The sequence below is a fragment of the Hippoglossus stenolepis genome, chromosome 16, assembly GCF_022539355.2.
Source record: "Hippoglossus stenolepis isolate QCI-W04-F060 chromosome 16, HSTE1.2, whole genome shotgun sequence".
Taxonomy (NCBI): Eukaryota; Metazoa; Chordata; class Actinopteri; order Pleuronectiformes; family Pleuronectidae; genus Hippoglossus; species Hippoglossus stenolepis.
Window position 1 is genome coordinate 5,261,269 of NC_061498.1, and position 20,723 is coordinate 5,281,991.

Below are 20,723 nucleotides of genomic sequence, written 5' to 3' on the forward strand. Positions count from 1 at the left end.
GATTCAACACTTACGTTGTTTTCAGTCATTCTCAACCTGAAGATCCGTGAAGAGTTCAGCTTCCTGATCACGTTTGGACATTTGTGTAAAACAAAGAACAGGACGTAGACACTGGAGTTACAGATCTGAAGTGATACACATTTTATTTTTGAACCAATGCAGCTACAGTTGTCATCATCCAACAGGGGGCGGTGTGCTGCGTTCGTTTGTTTAGATGCCGTTAAAATATCACGGTGACTTTTCCTACAAAACCCATTACACAGAATAATAAGGTATACAGGAGAACAGTATGTTACAATAGTACAAATGATAAATTATATTATACAGTTATAATGCCAACGGGTTGAGCACGTATCCAATAAAAAAAGCAGCCTGCTCCCAGTACTATGAGAAGAGTAAATAGACAGAGGTGGAAAAAGAAGAAAGGAGGCTGTTTATGCATACAAAGACAGTCCATAGGGTCAGTTAGTCCTCTTGATAAAAGCATAGTGAATACATAGTAACACACAGAGGAGCTCGCTACACACGGGCCACATTTTCACTGCACCGTAAAAGTTGTAACTGTGAAACTGCTGCCAGGGATCGAGACAGAAACAAAAAGTAAAGAACTGCAGTGTCGTGACAGTTTGGGAGCGTTGACTCTGATCAACACGGTAACAGGTTCGCCTTGTGATTTTTCTTTTTTTGACCAATGCATCGATAAAACAATCTTTGACACAATCAGCCGGAGTTAAAAGTTAAAAGGTCAGGCCGCAGTGAAACCAAGGCCAGTGACAGAGTGACGTGTCCCGGCTGGAGTTCATCACAGTCGCATTTCAATACACAATACTTCTATTAGCAAATCGGACTTTGCTAAACTCATCCAAGCGTTTGGTCTTCTTAATCTTTTTTTCTTACTGTTTCCAGCTCAAATTGTTTTGCATATATTTTGTTAGGATTTAAAAACATCTGCTGGTCAGTGTCACACCCATTCGTTCAAGACCCCAAGCATAAAAATCACCACAGCCCCCAGCATCCAAAAAAAAAAAGAAAAAAATATCATACACACGGTTGGAGCTGCCCCTCCTTTTGCCTGAGAGAAATGAAGGTCTGCCTCTAGTGGAAGGTCCTGGTGTAGCTATCAAATCACAGCAGACCAGGAGAGGGCGCCAACCCACACAAAAGAGAAAAGAAAACCCCTCTTCCACAGTAATATTGGCAGTGAAGAACTGAAGAGAGTACAGTGACCTAAAGGGAAGAAGGGTCTAAAAAAAACACCAGGCGCAATTCATAATCTGTAGCTGTTCATCAACCCACTTCTCCCAACCAATAGACACAGAGATGCTCGGTTTGCCGTCAGTAAATGTGCCGATACGCAGCAAACAGTAACACTTTCTTACACAAGTTCCAAACAAATGTGGGGGGGGGGGTAAAAGCAGTGAAAATATAAAAAAAACAAAAAACAACGGAGTCTCTGCTAGCCTGAGCTCCCTAAACAGAAAAACAAAACATGTCAGTGAAGTGTGACCCTACTGTTCAAACTACAACGTCCTCGCACATCACAGTCGCTATGACTTTGGTAACAGTTGTGCTTCTAAGAGAAGAGAATTACAAAAGCCTACCCACAGGGTGAGAAAAAAAAAATAAACTAGACAGAACAGAGACGAAAGAAGAGAATGAAGATGATACTTGGCTTAGCTAGTGCACAGCTCCACAACTCAGAAAGACTTGGCTATGAATTTACATCTAATGAGTAAATAACAGAAACAAAAAATGCTTGTTTACAAGACGCGTCTCGCTGCTGTGTGCTGCAGGATTCCCTGGCTATGAATACACCGATCCTGGAGCAACCCCAAAGTGTGTGTGTGTGTGTGAGTCCACCAGATAATGTTCTTTCAGATAGATTAGCCACAGTAAATCCACTCAGAGGTAAACTGTCTTCACAATGCTGACTGGCTGACCTTTGAACCCAGACATTTCTCTGCAACCCCTGTTGATATATGGTCGCGCACGCACACACACACGTAACACATACTAGCACATACACACACACATTTAAGGCTGCAAATGTCTACATTATCTTTTGTTTTGATTCTTTAGTGACCAATGAAAAAACCTGTTCATTAAAAGACACTTGGAAGCTAAACGTTTCTCATGCGCGCACACACAGAAAACCCACCTCTTCCCTTTGACCCTAGAAACAAACTAAAACAGGGGAAAACCGTCCCACTGCACGTTCAGACAGTAAAATACTGATGCCATCACAGTTCATGTCATTTTCTCTAAACACACACTGGGTAGTGACACTTAATTTACCGCGTGGCTGTTAGTATCTGAGCATTAACGCAAGGTCACGCACGTACATACACAAAATTAGCATTTACACATCTTTTCATCTCTTGTCGATGAGTGTTTGTTGTTAATCCTGTGACTCCTGGAGGTCAAAGTTTATGCGAAAGGTCAGGAAAAGTGTCCATGGTGACGGGAAGTGACCAGACGAGAGTTGAGACTGAGTGGTACCGAGAGTCGAGGCAGTGTGTGTGTGTTGTCGTCGTCTCCGTCGTTTTAGGGGCGAGCCTCCCTCCCTAAGCTAAGGTGTAATGGTGAGCCCAACAGTCGCAGAAAATAAAAAGCAAAAAATTGTGCAAAATCCCTGCTTAGTATCACATACACACACGCACACACACAGAGTATAAACCCATCTCTCATCCTTACTCCAGTGTGCAAGTAAAACCCACTGGAATATACACAGTGTAAAAGTACTGAGATGTGTGCACACACACACACAGACACACACACAGACACACCAGCTGACAGGGCTTATAAAAGATTAGCTTTAGTGAAGAGATAAGATCCTGGCATTAGTACAGTTATTCTCTCCCGTCACTCCACCGCAGAAGAAGAGGAGAGGTCCTAAGGGAAGAAGTAAGGGACCGGAGGCAGGTGAGAGAGGAGGACAGAGGATGAGAGTCTGGGCCCTGACGTGCCTCTGTGGAAATAAACTGTAAACACCACTGCTACTCTGTAAGTCTGTAGACAGAAGCAAACTCTTTGTGGTCACCAACATCGTCGTCAGATCAGCATGGAACACACAGGACTAGGCAGCTTTTAGCACAGAGACAAAGAAACTGGAGAAAGGAGTGTGGTAAGTTAGGAGGAGGCCGGGCCGGGACTATGACCTGGGTAGGAGTTGGTTATAAAGGGATAAATGGGATATAAGACATCTCCTTGTTCATTTTGAAGCTTCTTAAGGAGCCAAAAGTGGAAAAGAGAGAGGGAGGAGAGAGGGGTAACTCTGGGGCAAATCGTCCCCCCCAGTCACCCCCCTCACAAAAGGAAGGGGTTGGTGGTTCCTGTGGGCTGCCCCGGGGGGGGCATGCTCATCAGGGGCTGGGGCATGGACATGGAGGCTGGCATCCCCACACCTCCGACAGCGCTGACCCCCATACCGGGCATTGCACGCCCGATGGGAGCCATCCCTGCCACAGGGACCATGGTGATTGGCTGGGCCATGGACTCGGGCATGGCGGCGAAGCCCGAGGGCATGGGGCTGACCCGCATCTGGTTGAGGGTGGGGGGAGCTGGCTGGCTTACTTGGAAGGGGTTGGCGTGGGTTGCTGCTGCTGCCGCTGGAGCGGTGCCACCTGGAGAACGATGGGTAAGGGACAAAGGAAGAGAGGGAAAGTTAGTGAGTTCATGGTATTGCACTGCTGAATGGAAAACCACAGTAAATAGTATAAGAAGAGATAAAGTAGAAACTACCTCAAGAAAACTATCCGCAGAAAATACGATCATGTGCTTCTGTCATTTTATGAAAGTATTAATGTGACTACTCTCTACTGCCAGAGAGTTAAGAGCTTGTATTGACAGGACGAGGTAAGATGGGTGCGTCTGGTTGAGTGTGTTCAGGCCCAGACGTGTACGTCCATGTCTCTTAGTTTACTGACTACACTCCCAAGTTCACCAACTCTGTTATCTAATCGCTAAACGTTAATTAGCGTGTTCACTTCTTTAACAAATCATTTTGTACAACATTTTTTAGCTTATCCATCTCTAAATTGCAGATGATATATATTCTGTTAAAGTGCTAAACAGTTTAGATTTTAAAACCAACAGTGTGACATTGTCTCTTCCTCTCCCACCTGTCGAAGCCAAGAACGGGTTGACGACTGGCGGGGGCTGGGCTGGTTTGGTCACCAGGGAGTCCAGATTCACCAGAGCTGCGTTGGGACCCAGGAAGGACTCGGGAGTCTTTCTGGTTGGGTGTGTGTTGATAGATGTGGGCATGTGGTCGAAGAGGTCCAGACTGCCGCTGCTGGCGAGACTGGCTTGGGAGGGAATAGAGGAGGTGATACCCCCATCACCTGCAGAACAGAAACCAGGAAGAAAGTGAGCTTCTCTTACAATGGGTGAACCAACACTTCCATGATGTAGAAATGATGTGGGTATGTTAAAAGAATGTGTACGTCTACAATACAGATCAGCCATTCTAAGTTAAAGGTACAATATGTAACCTTGGCCACTAGGGGTCTCTCAATCAAACCAATAACTAAAGACCTAATTTGATGACACCGTGAAGCAGCATAGGATCATGGGAGTTGTTTGATTAAAAATCTACTGGACACAACTCTGTATCAATATATCTAACATATGTCTAGTTGTGACATTTTAATGAATTGTTACATATTAAAGCTCTCAAAAGGGAAAATCTATGTATTATTATTATTATTACATAATTTTTATGTTATGTCCATTCTTGCAGTCAAACCTTCTGACATCTGAAAGTCTACAAAAAAACTACTAACCCTCTGTAAACATAAATGTATGGAGCCACATTTACTGTGAGAAAATGTTGATTTGGTGCATTAAAATGAGCAGAAGGTGCTATTATTAGAGGACATCAGCGGCAGACAGCCTGGCTGTTCAGTCTTTTCTTTTGCAGCAGCAGAGATGTTTATTAATGCACACACACACAAGGAAATGTCAAAGATGGAAACGGTCTCCCCAGAACAGGAAGTGATATGTACCAGAGCCGGAAAAAAGGGCTCATGATAAAATCAGCCCAGTGTGAATTATTGCCCCATAAATCCTGTGGATTTCAGCCAGAGCTGATTCAAATGTTATCATTTCAACAGCTCGTTCTGGCTGCTTCCTCAACATCACCGACGCTCTTTGTCTACACACACACACACACACACACACACACACACACACACACACACACACACACACACACACACACACACACACACACACACACACACACACACACACACACACACACACACACACACAAGGTGAGCTAAAGTTTCAACAGAGGCATTTTCCTTCCTGGAAAAAGTTAGTGAAGTTCTACGTCTGTGTTTGCGTTCCTTCTCACCTTGTCCTTGACTGTATCAGAGGTGTTTGTGTTGAGTGAAAACACAAGTCTGACATCAATGTCACCCTCCCACACCCAGAGACTTCCAAACCACATGAGAAAAACACCCAAGACGTGGCGTGAAGTGTATTTGAAAGAGGTTCCATTGACTAGGTGGCCCAGGTCTAATGTATACAGACAAAAGCTGCATAGATTACACCACAATGATCTGGGACCAGACCAGAGCAGAGCAGCTACTGTTCCACCAGTCGTCGTGTTTACAGTTTGCAGTGAACAATTATCAACCATTAGAAAAAGAACTCCAGTGGTTCTAACACTGTCTTTGCTCAGGTCTGGGCCCATTTACATACAAAAGACAAGACATGTGTGTGTGTCTGTCTGTGCCTGGCAGCAGAGTTGAATCTGCACACATCGTTACAGACACAGAGAAACCACGAGTCATTAGAGAGACGAAGACAAGGGTGAGTACCAGTGGGGACAGAGGAGGAGGAGCGCAGGCTGTCAAACTCTGAGAAGTCCTCTTTGGACGTACCATTGGATGAATTGAACAGGTCGAAGCTACCTGAAAGAGGACAGACAGCAGACACACACACAGACAGATGGAGACAGACGTATGAATGAGTATGGATATTTTGGTGCACTAACAGACAAATGAGCACAATAAGCATGCCGACATTAGACATCATTCCAGGATAAACTAACTCAAATGTTAACCTCTTTGGTGGAGGTACAGTTGTGGCGGTGAATTTTGCAAATGCCCTACAAACTGATGGATGTGGAAAAAACTGGATGGTCACCTGTGTTGGATGTCTTGGGGCGGGCGGCTGCAGAGCCCCAGGGGTCAGAGGCAGGGGTGGAGTTTGCCCATGGGTCGCTGCTCTTCATGGGTGGGACAGAAGGCGGCACACCCCACGGGTCAACTGGGGCTGCTGGCTTAGGGGCAGACCCTATGGTGGTGGGAGAAGAGTTTTTAGAGGTGTGAGGGAGTCGCATGAAGTATCAAAAACATTAGGTATCATTGGAGACATGGGAAGGAGGGGTAGAGACACAAGATTTCCCGCTAGCCCCCCTCCCCCTTTGCCACAATGCCACTGAGCCAGTGCAGCAGCATTCCTATTTAACAAAGAGTCACAGTGCTGAGAGCTGCAGGTGGAGAGCAGAGACGACTCACACACAGAATTCTGACTCTTTACACAAGTCATTCTCACCAGTGTGAGGGTATCGTATCACGTATTAATTTCCAGTGAGAGTGTGTATACCATAAGGCTGCCAGGGGTCTCCTGATGCAGCAGCAGCCCCGGCTCCAGCTACGGCTCCGGCTCCCGCTCCGGCTGCTGCTCTGGCCCGAGCTCCAGCACCCCAGGGATCGGCACTGGCACCGGCCACTGGGACGTCCATCAGATCCAATAAAGATGACTGTGGCTAGACATAGACAGAGAAAGTGGGTAAGAAATATTAGGAGACATGAAAAGAAAAGAAGGAAGGATGCAAACAAAAGAGGAAAAGGAAGAATGGGATAAATAAAAAATACTAAGGGAATAGATGAGGAGAAAAAAAAACCATCAGTAAGGGCCACAGCACAAACACTGTTCACACACTAGCGGTGGTCAAGCAGCCCTGTGTGCCAGTCAGTCGGCTATTCGTGCAGAATAATGACGAGTAAACTCTGCAGTCTGCTGCCAGTTAGTGTCTTCATTACTGCTACTGAAGGAACAGACTGGGTCAGGCAGAAGAAGGAGCTCGGGAGAGACAGGACGGTTAAAGAAGCATGGCAACAATAATGGAATAATTGAGTCACTCTAGTCTCAACGTTTGTGTATTTTACCTCTTTCTTCTTTTTGGGCAGTTTTGCTGAACCTGGACCCTTCTTGCTCTCCTCTAAGGCCATCTGTAGTCTCAAGTCATCCCCTCTGCGAATGCGATCCTCCTAAACAACCAGAGTGCTGTTAGCAACAACAGGATGTGCACAACCTCTCACAGTTTTTCTTAAAAATATAACTGAGTCTTTCTATGGCACACTGCATGACATTTCTAGAACAATGTCATCAATTTATATTTTCTATTCATCCAAATTAAGTTATTAATTGCTGTCCCAGTACATTTGGTTTAAAAGGAATTTGGATGGGGAAATAGCAACAATTAACTGCAACCTGGTTTAAGTTGCTTATTTGCAAACAATAACATGGTTATTTGTGCAAAAGCATTTGGCTTGAAGATGTACAATGTTAGTGGTGTTTAATAATTCAGTACTGCTAAGTATCTGTGAGTAACTTCATCGGCCTCCAATGACAGCTGGTTCAAATGCACTGCTGTAATCATATCGTTCCGTATTTTTCTGACTTCAGAAATGTTCATGTAAGTGGGAATCTCACTTGTCTATTTACAGAAGAATTACCCAACACAGGCAAAGTATTCTTATGTTGTAGAATTTAATTAAAGATAATTACTCTTGAACTGTAATAATAAAATTCAGTCTTTAAACGAAGAAAACAACATTCATAATCCCGTCAATATATATGAAATATTCTAATAAGGTGGTTTCTATCCATGTAAATTTCAATCACAGCCACTCAGTATGTCGCAGTAAAAGAAATGACAAGACTGGATTCTTGCTTTGTCATGTTAGTGTGTGTGTGTACGTGCACACGTGTACCTGCTCTGCAGCCTCTCTGCTCATGGCGAGAGCGAGTTGCAGCTGTAGCTCCTCCTCTCCGCTGGTCTGAGGTCGGGCCTGCTCCAGCTCTGAGCCCGCCGCCGCCGCCGCCGCCCGCCCGCATTGGGGGACGTGGCTGACAAACACATTGAGAACGTTATGTTAACATCACTGCCTCATGGGTCTCCATCACACACTGTACAGGTATGTAGACTAGAAAGTTACACTGAATATACAACTTCAGTTTGTCTGTAAGAGATGACAGGTCCATTCTTCTTATTGGATTAGATCAGGCCATGAGGCAGCACACAAATACACACAATTAAACTAGGGCTGCAAGCAGTACTGTGCGGGCCCAAGCACTTCCAATCTCGGGACCTGATGCGGCCGCCGGGGAAGGCGAACAGGGCCTGGGCTTGATGACCCGTATTCATTTCTTGTGTTACTTAATGAATTTTTACCATAAATCATTATTTAACTTTTTCTTTTCTTACTTTATAAACAAACGTAAATTTTGTATTCCTTCATCACTTTTACACACATGGGTAAAAAATGACCCATACAGCATCTATTCTGCTACCATACATTTCTACTCAAAATATAACAGTATATACTTAATAGACTGATTGATATGCATTTGAAAATATGCTACTGATTATCTTTATCCAGAGTGTGAGTATGGCTTGTCGCAATCATTTCAGACTTACGGTTGACATAGCTATTACGACGACGCATAAAGAATAGGATGAGGAAAATGAGCAGGCAATTCTTGGTCTTGTTTCTGAATCTGAAATCTCTGGTGCTGAGGACCTAGACTATGTTCTACAGCTGGTGTTGTGGGTGTGTCTTGGAATCCACAGGAGACTAAATGAAGAAGGCTTCTTTGATGACATAGAGGACTCTCCTATCTCATATGTCATCAAAAGAGCCTTCTCCTAAATGAAAAAGAAAGAATAAGCTATAAAAGAATATAGCAAAGAAACACCCAGCTACGCATGAAATAACACTTTTTGACCCATGTTGTGCATTAGAGGCGGTTTGCACAGCTTGTGTACTAGGGTTAACATATTCAGAGTAATCACCTGAACAACTAAACTCAACAGTGCAGTAAATCGAGGAAAAGACCATAAAGGCACACGAGATGAATGACCAACAGCTTATACATTCCCCGTCGGAGCTCGGGCTCTAATAAACATGGTCTAACTCCTTGTGTATACCTAATTTTTCTCTGCTCCAAATAGCAACACAGATCAGTCATGACAAACTGCAGATGTGGACACTCCCAACACACACACACAAAATCACACCATGATGACCTTGCACATAATGTCACATTATTTTGGTAGCTATTCTCAATGCCGATGAATACAGAAAGATAAAGGCCACAGTGCCAAAACAAAACAACAACACTGACACACATATGACACAGGGAAACTAGAGATTTATTACGGTATCTGACACTTGAACTATGAAAGCTCACATCTGACTAACATCCGCTTTCCTGTCAAGACTTCTGTACGCAGTAGACACCATATAGGAGTAACAATGAATTTGCAACATCAAATGTTTCCAATGAAGCGAAATGGTTAACATAATATGTGTGGTTAGATTCAATTGTGTGACGTGGATCAGTCTAACATCTATTGAGGTGGTTGGGCTTTGAAAAGACAGCTGCTGCTCAAAACACGACAACCTGGAAACTACCAAGGGAACTGGCTGTTGTTGAAAAAGGTTGACCACTAACTAGTTTCATCTTCTGCAAAGTAACCATCGCACAGAATATATATGAGAAGCTCACCACAGGCTTAAACCAGCACAAACAACAGCTAACTTTCATCCTCAGACCTGGGTCCTCATCTCATCTCCTTCCTCGTTCTATGCCTGGGCTGTGTGTCTCCAGGGAACGTGACCAGAAGTACCAGGGCTAAAGGTGTGTTTGGTTAGCTGGTTGGACTTCAGCCATGGACTCCTCATAAGCATCATGCCTGCCTTAAATAGACAGTGAACGCAGCTGTACCAAAGCCTACACAGAGACAGTGTATAACCCTGCAGGTTGTGCTGGGATTAAAGTTACATATCCCGTTCAAAAGTGCCTAGCAAGCAACAGAATGTGTTCTGTGCAACAGGTGGTACATTTGTGATGGATGCATTTGGTCGTTCCATCGGAGGGAAAACTTTCCTAGAGCCAAATACAACAACAAACTAAAAGTGCGTTTCCACAGCAGTTTGTAATCACTGAGCCCAAAGAGAGACTAAACTGGCACACAATAACAAACAGAGCAACACTTAATAGTAGTGAGGCAGAAAGACAAATAAACAACTCAAAGCCAACTACAACACACCAGCTTCTTACCCACCACGGTGGGAAAGGACCAAAAATGGATAATCTATCAATTTCTGAGCATACCTCACATTTCTGTCTGCTCAGAGAAAAATGTATAGAGCCACATTTTCTGAATAATTCTTCTTCAGTCTCCACCGGTCTCCGTCCTCTACTGTGTAATTCAGTCTGAACAGAGAGTTTTTGGGAAAGTGAAAAGGGATGGTCACTACTAGTGTCACTGGCAGAAGATTTATGTGGTGATAATTGTGTGCAGGGCTTTTATCCCAGGGTGTCAACCGCTAACTACCTCGCATTTGCAGACACTCTGTCTCTCGTCTCTCTGAGGAATAAGGTGGCAGATAGAAACCTGGTGAGAGAGACAGTTTCTCTGAGGAGTTGGACTGTCTCGCATTTTGCAACATTTTGTGGGAGACTTCAGGAGGTCGACTGAGCACTGGTCAGGAGAACCAATGAGGATGAATGATAATAAAAATGTCCTGTGTTTACACTATATGTGCCGGTTATTGGGGGAAACACACTGCAACACATACACCATTTGATAATATGGCTAAAGTCAAGTTAAAAAACTTTAAAAAGGCACAACAGACCTTCAACTTTTAGACTGAAATGAAAAGGAAATGAAAACCAGTGATCTATAAATACAGAAAACCACAGAATCTAGTATGGCTGTTGGCTGGAAATCACATCCTACTTGTGTAACTGAAAAGACAGATCTATTTAAAGTATTATACTGGTGTTAAGTAAATAATGCAGTAAGCCAAAGAAAACTAAAACTTACTGATTACTGAAAATGACACCTCTATATTATATTAAAAGTGATTTTAGTGATCAAGATAAGGCAAACGCTAGATCTTTTCAGACACTCTGCAGACTTGGGGATGTGGTAGGTTAACAACAACAAGAACACTTGCATGGCCACTCATTCACACCCTGTCTGGACAACAATACTCGGAAAATTCAGCTGGAATCCCAAAAATCCCTCCTGGCAACGCCCACAGCTGCCACCCAGCCGCGCTCCTATTGGCCAATCTCCACTTCAACTTTCTTAACTGATGATTCAGCTGCTGGAGCTTCCACCTCCGAGCCACACACTCAAACACAAGGTGCATTAAAGAATGAATGCAAAATGAAAGATGAACACATGCTCCATGCAACACAGAAGATTCAAACTGAAACCACTTGTGTTGCACAGACACACACACACACACACACACACACACACACACACACACACACACACACACACACACACACACACACACACACACACACACACACACACACACACACACACACACACACACACACACACACACACACACACACACACACACACACACCTGTATACAAAGGACCGGGGGGTCAGAAGGTGGAAGGAAAACCGGCCATGGTTCATTCTTTCATTTCAACTTCTCCATTCTCACCCTCTCAGCATTATCCCATTTCCTGAATGTGATTTATGTTGCTATTCAAATCTTTCCCCCTCTCATTTCCATCTTTCTTTCAATCCATTCAAACGCTGCTTTTTTTGTCAGGCTTCCATTAACTCACTCTCTGTTGAGGTAAGTAGAAGAAGTGAAGGCATTTGTAGGAACTGAGCCCATACATTGTTATATTTGCACTTACTAATACATATAAAAAGTGTACACACTTCAGAAAACATTTCGTGTCCCCATTTCCATTCATTAAAGAATGCCCAAGCCTGTATACTGGTTTCCAATATGTTGTATCTATAAGTGCTTTAAATACCCGGCTACACTGTCTATCACTGCGCCCACACACTGTATGTGCCGGACTCAGTTTACCTCAGGAGTTTGTCAGCAGTCGTGGTTATGTGAGTGCATGTATTTGTTTGTGGATGTGTTTGAGGGTCCGGTTCCCTTCATACGAGCCCAAGTCAGCCCTGCACAGAATAGGAAGTGAAAGTGGCAGTGGCTAGGTTTTGTTGTGAATATTAATGAACCATGTGAAATTTCAGCCGCAGAACTTCTGATTCAGCAGAGAAACACTGAGATTCCTCTGTCATGCGGAAGATAGAGGTTGGGGTGGAAGTCTGCTTCCTCTTCTCTCTCTCTCTGACAGTGTGTGTGTGTGTGTGTGTGTGTGTGTGTGTGTGTGTGTGTGTGTGTGTGTGTGTGTGTGTGTGAGAGAGACAGAGATCTAAGGAATGCAGCCCTACTGCAGACTGCAGTAGAACAGGGGGAGGGGCAGGTTTCAGGATGTAGGCCAAAGTTACACCAAGTGGGACACAATAATAATGGAGTATACTGTTTAAAAATCAATGCGGTTACTACAAGCCAGTACTCACAGCCATGGTAGGAGGCAGGTGAGCCCTCTGACCTGCCGTACTCTTCGCTGTAAGAAGTGGAGAGGTTGGGCTGAGACGAGCCTCGGCCAAAACCCATCTGACTGCTCCCTGTGGACACCTGGGCCATGCGCTCTTTGGTCTTCAAAGCCTGAGACCTACCAGGGCCAAAAGAAAAACAGAACAGCATTATAATACGACATCTTCACTCAAATATCATGATTCGTATTATCGTTGGAGGAGCATAAAAAATAAACAAGAGGTGCAAAAGACTGATTAATCTTTGGAGCCCTAAAACCAATAATATTACTATTATATCTATTACCAAAACCACTCTGAGAACCAGGACTTCAAATGGTTTCGATACTTAAATCTCAGGGCAATATCCTTATTAAAAATGAATCACGCTGTCAAAGACATAATGAAGCCTCTGCCCAAGGCTAGTTAGTCTAGCAGTCTAATTCTGGAAAGTGCTACGCCCTAGAATTTGCCAAAATGTCGCCTGTGTGCCTGTGGAAGGTTTAGATAAATAGCAATACCTTACAACTGCCCAGACAAAAGCTGGAATTACCATTAAAGACTGTCTCCACAAACATGGCCTGTGCAGAGAACTCCGCTTTATGTCAATACATCATAATCTAAACGAGGCTATAAACAATAACTATTCAATTATTAGTGTAATTGGAATATACTATGCATGTCAAAGGGTCTGTTTGGGTCAGGTTTGGTCGACCTTGCTGAGTTTCACATTCAGATCTGAGATCAGCAGTCTTCTAAAATGGCCTCCTAAAAATTGATGATTTGAATCGTTAGTCAAACAGAAAATGTCTGAGGAGGGAAGTCTATTAGTGTCATACCCCCTCGTGCAGTAGAATCGGGTATGACTGAATTTCAGATTTAGGCAAAACATCATATAACATATAAGACAGGAGGACTGGATAGTGGGTCCACGTTGGTGCAGGACTCGACCAAAACGCTGCTCATTCACTTTAACTGGAGTCATGTCGTACTGCTGCTCCAGCTGCGTGCGGTAAAAGTTAATTTCGGTAGCGGAGGCACCAGCCAGTAAAACTGTGTTTAAACAACTACTCACGCACAAGCACTGGCCAATCAAATTATATCAAACACAGGTCTGTCTGTCAAGCGATCTAAATGAGCCTAGAAAGAGGATGTAGACAGATTGTGAATCTGGTGTGTGTAAATCTATGTACTGCTCTTTTGCATTACACTGACAGCTAGCATGACACACAGGTGTGTTCCGAGTTTGATTGCGACATCACCAAGCGACAGGCACACCCACTCCAAGCATCCTGCGTAATGCTCAATCACAAAATCCCTCCACCTACGCAGTAACAAAAGCTGACTACTACGAAGATATTAAACTGTTTTTATTAGATTTGATTGAAGTTTTTACCTTTCTCCCTTGAGGCGCTCCTCATCTTTGAGTAGGACCACCAGCTGCTTGCTCTTCTCTCTGACATTGATGCCCTGGTCTTTGCCGTCCCTGTCAATGTACTGGAAGTCCTTCAGAGTCTGGATGGCAAAGATGTTCTCTTTGCATTGCAGCGCCACTCGCTCCGAGCCCGTCTTGATCAGGTAGTCGAGCAGAGTGAGCGCCTTGTAGACGTGGCGCCAGTTCTTGCCGTGGTCGTTGAGCCGCTTCCAGATCATGCTCATGATCTCGCTGAAGGCCACCACGTTGTAGGTAAGGTCTGCGATCTCGGACATGAGAGAAGACGACGGGCCCCAGGGGTCGTTGGAAGTGGCCTCTCTCACTTTCTTCTCTGCATCAGAGTAGTTGTTCACCATGTTCTTCATCTGCCGGCGGATGGTGGAGCTTGGCATGGTGGCGGCGGAGGTGGGACAGACAGGGGGAAAAAAATGTACACTCTCACACAGGAGAGGAGATAGAGTGACGGGCTGCTAACTCACAAACACGCAGGATGTGAATTGGCGTGCCTGTGTTGTGTGTCCTTGTGTCTCTGTCCTATCTTCCAGCACGGCAGCAGAGTGTTTATGTGTAAATCTTCTTGTCTACAGGTGTTTGTTTATGAGGCTCCTCCAGGCCAGTGCAGTGTTCCTGAGTCCTCCAGAACAACGTCTGTTAAAACCATCTCCACACATACAGCGCTGGCTGTACACATGACCACGCCATCACCTGGGCCAAACAGACAAACAGCAGGTTAGCGAACAGGAGGTCAAATTATATTACATTACACCCACACAGTAAGTACAGCAACACTTTGAGCCCTTCCTCATTCAAATCAGTTGCTTACCACTTCTTTTAGACTATCCAATGCTCTCCTCTGAAAATAAATTCTTTTAAATAAAAAAAAAAGGAATACTTTTAACTTTAAAGTGTAAGACTGTTAAGAGATGTTTTCTTGTCAGTCGAGGGTAAAATCCAAGTCAGCTACTGACAAGTGCAATTCAAATGAAAATGATGTGTTCATAGAAACAGCTGTAGTGTCTTCCTTTTTGAAACTAGACAAAACAATGGGTTTGATACTTTCCTAAGTAATTTCCGTGCAGTCGCACAGTGCCTGCCTCCTCCATATTATGACAAGGCCGGGGGGGGGCGTGAATTGTGTTTCCTCTTTTGTAATCTCACTTGAGTTTACAGTAACTTGACTCAATCGCAAATTACAAGGTAGAGTGTTGAAAATGAATAGCGTCAGTCGGGGCAGTCGGGTCTGTGTGGCCATGCTGTTCCTGCTCAGAAAGCCTCAGGTGGTGAAGAAGCTCACTGGGTGGGCTTGAAGGGCATGAGGTGGCAGCACAGAAAACACAAGGCAGTCAAGACTAAACACAATATAATTTGGGACTAATCACAGAACCTTCGTGATGAAAAAGCATAACGTTAACCTACATAATTTGTGTCTTACATGTCTCACTCAAATACAGTATGGAAAATATTATCAATAATCTGTTTTAGCATAAATATGAGCAAAACCTCTTTAATCTGGCGATAGACAGAAGAAAATAGGACAATTAAAACCTAGTAGTCACAAAACTATTAGCTCGTTTTAGAAGAGTGATATTCAACGTTTTGCTGATATAAAGTCCACAAATTCAAGCATTATTTTTAAAGAGAGTCAGAGACCACAATGAGCCTTTATCTATGCATCGGTTTTAACATTCAGTCAACTGTTTGAGAGAAACCAGAGCAATAAGTGAGTAAAAATTTGTTTCCACCCTTTGGTGGGTGGAAGAGGAGATTTCCAGTCTGATGATGACGAGAGGAGCGAGTGATGACTCTTATGTCCTGTTTCTAACAGAAGACCAGCTACTAATCACTTCCTTACTGACACACACACAGTTTCGAAAGTGTGTGGGGCCCAACATTTCTAAGTTCCAGATACAACAATACTTAAGCATGTAATATTAAGTTGCGCAACACAAATTGACCATGTCTTCTGTTTACCCAGTTGTCCCTTTGTATGTATGTGATATGGGCATCATGGAAATAAAAATCAATGCCACTGAAACACAATATTATACAGTTTGGGCTTTGCTGCTAAACGTGCCACAGCTTGATCATTTAGAAAGATTAGTCCTGGGGCTGATCTACTTTTATCCAGAGCAAATCTGTTGAGCAAACACACACATCGCCTACCGCTGTCATGCACCACATCAGCAGATTAATAGACATTCCCACGGCAAAGTTACCTAATCTCATTTAAACTGTTGTTCAGTGATAAACATCAGCTCAAGTTTTCTGAGATCTGTCAGGGCCCACTGTTTTTCTATCAGAGGAGACCAATGATGACTTGTCCTACTCAGTCATCTGATCCCTGCACCGAGCGTGCACCGACATGCCCTTAAAGCCTTAAAAGTACTTTCATGAACAGAGGAAGTGTTTTTTAAAGTGATTGGCTGTCTGTGCAGTTAAACAAATGTGTTAAATATAACAGGATTTTCTTAATTTTCAAATTAGCGTGTATTTCCTTGCATATGTATGAATCTGTTTCAGGGAGCTTCCTGCTTAGCAGTGCCATGGAAGGACAGCTGGGGGGGACGAGGGTGAGGAAACGAGGAGGAGGAGGGTGTGTGTGTGTGTGTGTGTGTGTGTGTTTGGGAGAGGGTAAGAAAACAACTTGGCACATCCCGTAAATTCACTTAACGCCAGGGAAATGTGATTCCTGTGGAGCACCCCCTCTAAACGTTCCCTCGTCACCCTCCTCCTCACCCTGCATCCGAATGAATACAGCTCAGACCTAATGACACATCTGCTGTTATAATCACCTATTCACCCAAGGCAGACAGGAAGAAGAGAGGAGAGTCTGTCTTGTCCATTCCACCCCCCCGCACCCCGGAACAACCTCCACCAAAAGACACTGCCCGCCTTCCTTCAGTCCTTCTTTGCTTAGATTGCACAAGCCTCAAGTTCCAGAGAAGATGCCACACATACAATTTATGTTTGTGTGCATGTACAAATACATATTAATGTGTCAATGCGGATTCAATATGACTGAGCCCATCATCATTCGTGTGAAACTGCCAGAAGGCCAAGTAGAGTAGGAGGGCGAACAGAAAATCCAGTGTCTGACATGATGAACTCAAAGCACCTGCCGTCTGCCGCCACCCTTGCTTTCGTTCCCTCTGTCTTACTTCACTGCACAGCTCTATCTGACACAATCAAGAGTTTGAGGAACTTTGAGAAGTCTTGTGGCTGCGAGATATAATACGACAGATTTCTCTACTTGTATATGTTGTGAAAAAAGACTGCCTCTTGTCAATATTGGATTACATTTAACAATATGGATTTCCTCTATATCCTCTTCACCTACACAAAGCAAAGCTCCACCAAGGCCCAACAGTCCTTGAATTCAACCGGAACCAGATTGCACACACTGATAGAAATCAGTGAAAATGTCAAAACAATGTCCTATCTCTAAATGTTTAAATTCCTGGATCCACACAAAAATCTAACCGAGACATTCTGCATCCTTCCACCATTTTTTGTGAAAATCTGGATACTTGTTTTTGTATAATCTTGCATATAAACAAATCAACCAACAAACTAACAGAGGAGTAATAACCTCCTTGAAGGGGGTAAAAACTGCAACAGCAGACCACACATGCATCTGTTGTTCCCAAAGAGGCCTAATTAAAAGTCATGCAGGGTTTTTCGAATGAGGACAACAAGTGAACGTGACCTTCGTAAATAGATGTTGTAGCAAAACATTAACCACACCACATCCACAGTGGACAACACAGGGGTAAAGACAGAAAGTTAAAATCAAGGCCCTCTGTGTTATGTTTTAACCATATGAGATACTTGTGAACTAACTTATAACAGTATTATCAGATTTAACGCATGTGGAATGGCAGAAAAACATACTGCAATGTCATTTGATATTGTCATGTTTACATTTACAAAGAAATATGAGATGGAGACATTGATGTCTGCAACAGAACGTGATGCGTGAACGTGGTTTGATAGCTATCGCTTTGCTGTCAGTGCAGACGAGATGTAGCAGGGACGGAAAAAAACTTCTGGACAAGCAAATATTGAATTTCAATAGTCCATCAAGAAGGAAGTGAACATGAACTGTCTAACTCAAGTGCACAGATTGTATCTTATGTGTTTACACGTGGGCGTACGTGCATGTGTGCGTCTTGGCAAAACCTAGGTCAGTTGTAATTAGCATTAAGGTTCGAGAGGCAGTGCTCTGAGAACAGGTCTACCTTGCCTGGCCCACACAGCGAGAGTAAAGCTGATCTGGAGATAGACGGCTTGCATAACTAGGCTTGTGTGTTGTGAATGTGTTTGTTTGTGACAGAGTTCACTGTGCGTTAAGAAACCCGGGCACGAGTCTGCCAAAGTATGACAACAAGTAGCCCAGCCGGTTTTTTAAAACCATCCATTTACTTCCTTTCAGGTAAATTCAGGGTTCATCCAAAGGCAACTCGTTAACCACATTTAATCCTCAACTATCCGAGGATTAAGCACCTAAGGGCCAAACTAAGAATCCAATCAAGTCGAGCCCACGGATGATCTATCCACTGTGGCATGTTCCAAAAGACCTCAAGTGACTTTAAAGTGTATGTGCTGTGTGATGAGCGGCGATCTTGAAAAGCAATGAGGAAAAGACAGGAGGGGAAGCCACCTTCTGATCTGCATGTCACCGCGCCTTTTGTCCTGCCAGGCCGGCCGAGATGGTTTTTAAACCATCCGTTTACTTCCTTTTCAGGTAAATTCGGGGGTTTATCCACAAGCAGTCAGGAATAGTAAACTATTCAAGCATTAAGCAGGAACTCATAATCAAATCAAACCCACGGATGACCAATCCAATAGCAAAGGTTCCACAGGACCTCAAGTGACTTTCAGTGCGATGAGCAATGAGGAAAAGACAGGAAGGGACACCACCTTCTGATCTGCATGTCACCCCCGCCTTTTGTCCTCCCAGTCCGGCCCGTGGGAGACAAAGCCAAGCCGGGGACGGGAGGAGGACGGCGATGATGCGTCTGTCACCCACTGTGACTGACTGAGCATCCTGACAATAGACAAAGCCCTGCCCCTATCTCCCGAGCCACGTTTATACGAGCCAAGCGGAGCCGTGATACAAAAAAATATACGAATCCAAACCTCTACAATAGCCCATAAAATAAATAAACTCTGCCACTGTTCATTTGTCTTTCAGCAAACACGCAGCGGGGGTTAGGTGACTGGAAGCGGGGCGTGTAAACAGACCAGCGCCCACACCGGGGAGAATGTCTTAAGTTGTACCTGGATTGAGTCGCTGAAGTGGGGGTTAAACCTTCTCAATCTCCGTGTGGAGCCTGGAGGCAGAAACTGTGTTTATTCAACAAAACCCAAGCCTTTCTCTGAGGAAGCACACACACACACAAATCACGGCGTTTCCCTGAAACTGATGTCACTGATAGCATGCAAGCTAACGTAGCTTCAGCTAATACAAACGCCCCGTGCTTGATAAGATGTCTCAGCCGTATTTGTAAAAAACTACATTCGTTAAATAATACAGTTTTAAATTGTAAATAAAACTCTGGATGTGCCGTTAAGCAGAGATGCCCGGTCGCTTTGATAACTACCTCGGGGTGGAGTAGCTAGCGCTCAGCTGTTGCCGCTAACGCTAGCGAGTTGCGAGCAAACTTGCGTCAAGTATGTGTTTGTTAGCTAGCACAATACGCTAGCAGGACGGGGTTCAATTGTGCGCTAAAAAAAAGTGATAAACCCGACTTTTAAACTGTTTCAGCTGCGTGTCCTGGTCCACTCGGTTTATCCGCCGATTTGAATAGTAGCGCCGGGGAGATACAGCCACTGACTCGGGCTAATTCCTGACAAAACTTGGGCTTTGGAAAAAAGAAAAAGTTGGACGAAGCTAAGCGTTGGGGGTTTAGCCTTCCACAGACACCGCAGGAGTTCGGCTACACGCACAACTGTTGATCGCTCATGGTCGTGACAGTTTATCGGATCCACAGCCGCGTCTTTACCGGGATACACAACGAATCCAACCGGCTCCCAAGTGTACTTTCACCGCTAAGATAGCCGTGTAGCATGCTAGGCTAGTTAGCTTATAGCCAAGACGGGTGCTCGGTGGAGACATCACCAGAGAAAACCGGATTACAGGACACTCTGGAGAAGAAGAAGAAGAAGGGGAAAAAAACACACACACAAAACAACTCGATCGTCTCGAAACCCCCTCCACGAAAAAAATAAACTCACCGTGTCTTCTGTCAGCTTCCGCTTTCAATCCCGGGATTTAAACCCATACACGAGCGAACGGCCAGATCCGAGGAGCGACCCAAAGAAAAAGAGGGGGTGAGATCACTTATTTCGGCGTCCGAGGAGCTTGTTGCGCCTCCGCCTTAGCCGTGTGTTGCTAATGCTAAGCCAGCTAAAGCCAAGGCTACACGTATCTCCTCCTTCTCCTCCTCCTCCAGAACATGGCGGGCACAGTGGGAGGAGGGGAGGAGGGGGAGGCTGGGAAGGGTGTGACCCCGGGCGGCTCGGTTGGGCTTGGTCTCGGGGCGCAGGGTCCTTCTCTCTCCCCGCTGAAATGTTTTTAAAAACCGATGACCACCCCTCCACAAGTAG

At 44.4% G+C, this 20,723-nt stretch overlaps 1 protein-coding gene across 1 annotated transcript; it reads right to left on the reverse strand.

Annotated features, from left to right (window-relative positions):
• Positions 1-117: 117 nt before the first annotated feature.
• Positions 118-20,602, reverse strand: epn2 (epsin 2). Its single transcript, XM_035180276.2, is given in 11 exon segments — positions 118-3,623; positions 4,122-4,343; positions 5,829-5,921; positions 6,157-6,306; positions 6,619-6,781; positions 7,185-7,286; positions 8,013-8,111; positions 8,114-8,148; positions 12,665-12,819; positions 14,076-14,819; positions 20,352-20,602. Coding segments are annotated over 10 exon segments (1,767 nt in total). The 5' UTR covers positions 14,507-14,819; positions 20,352-20,602; the 3' UTR covers positions 118-3,306.
• Positions 20,603-20,723: the final 121 nt, after the last annotated feature.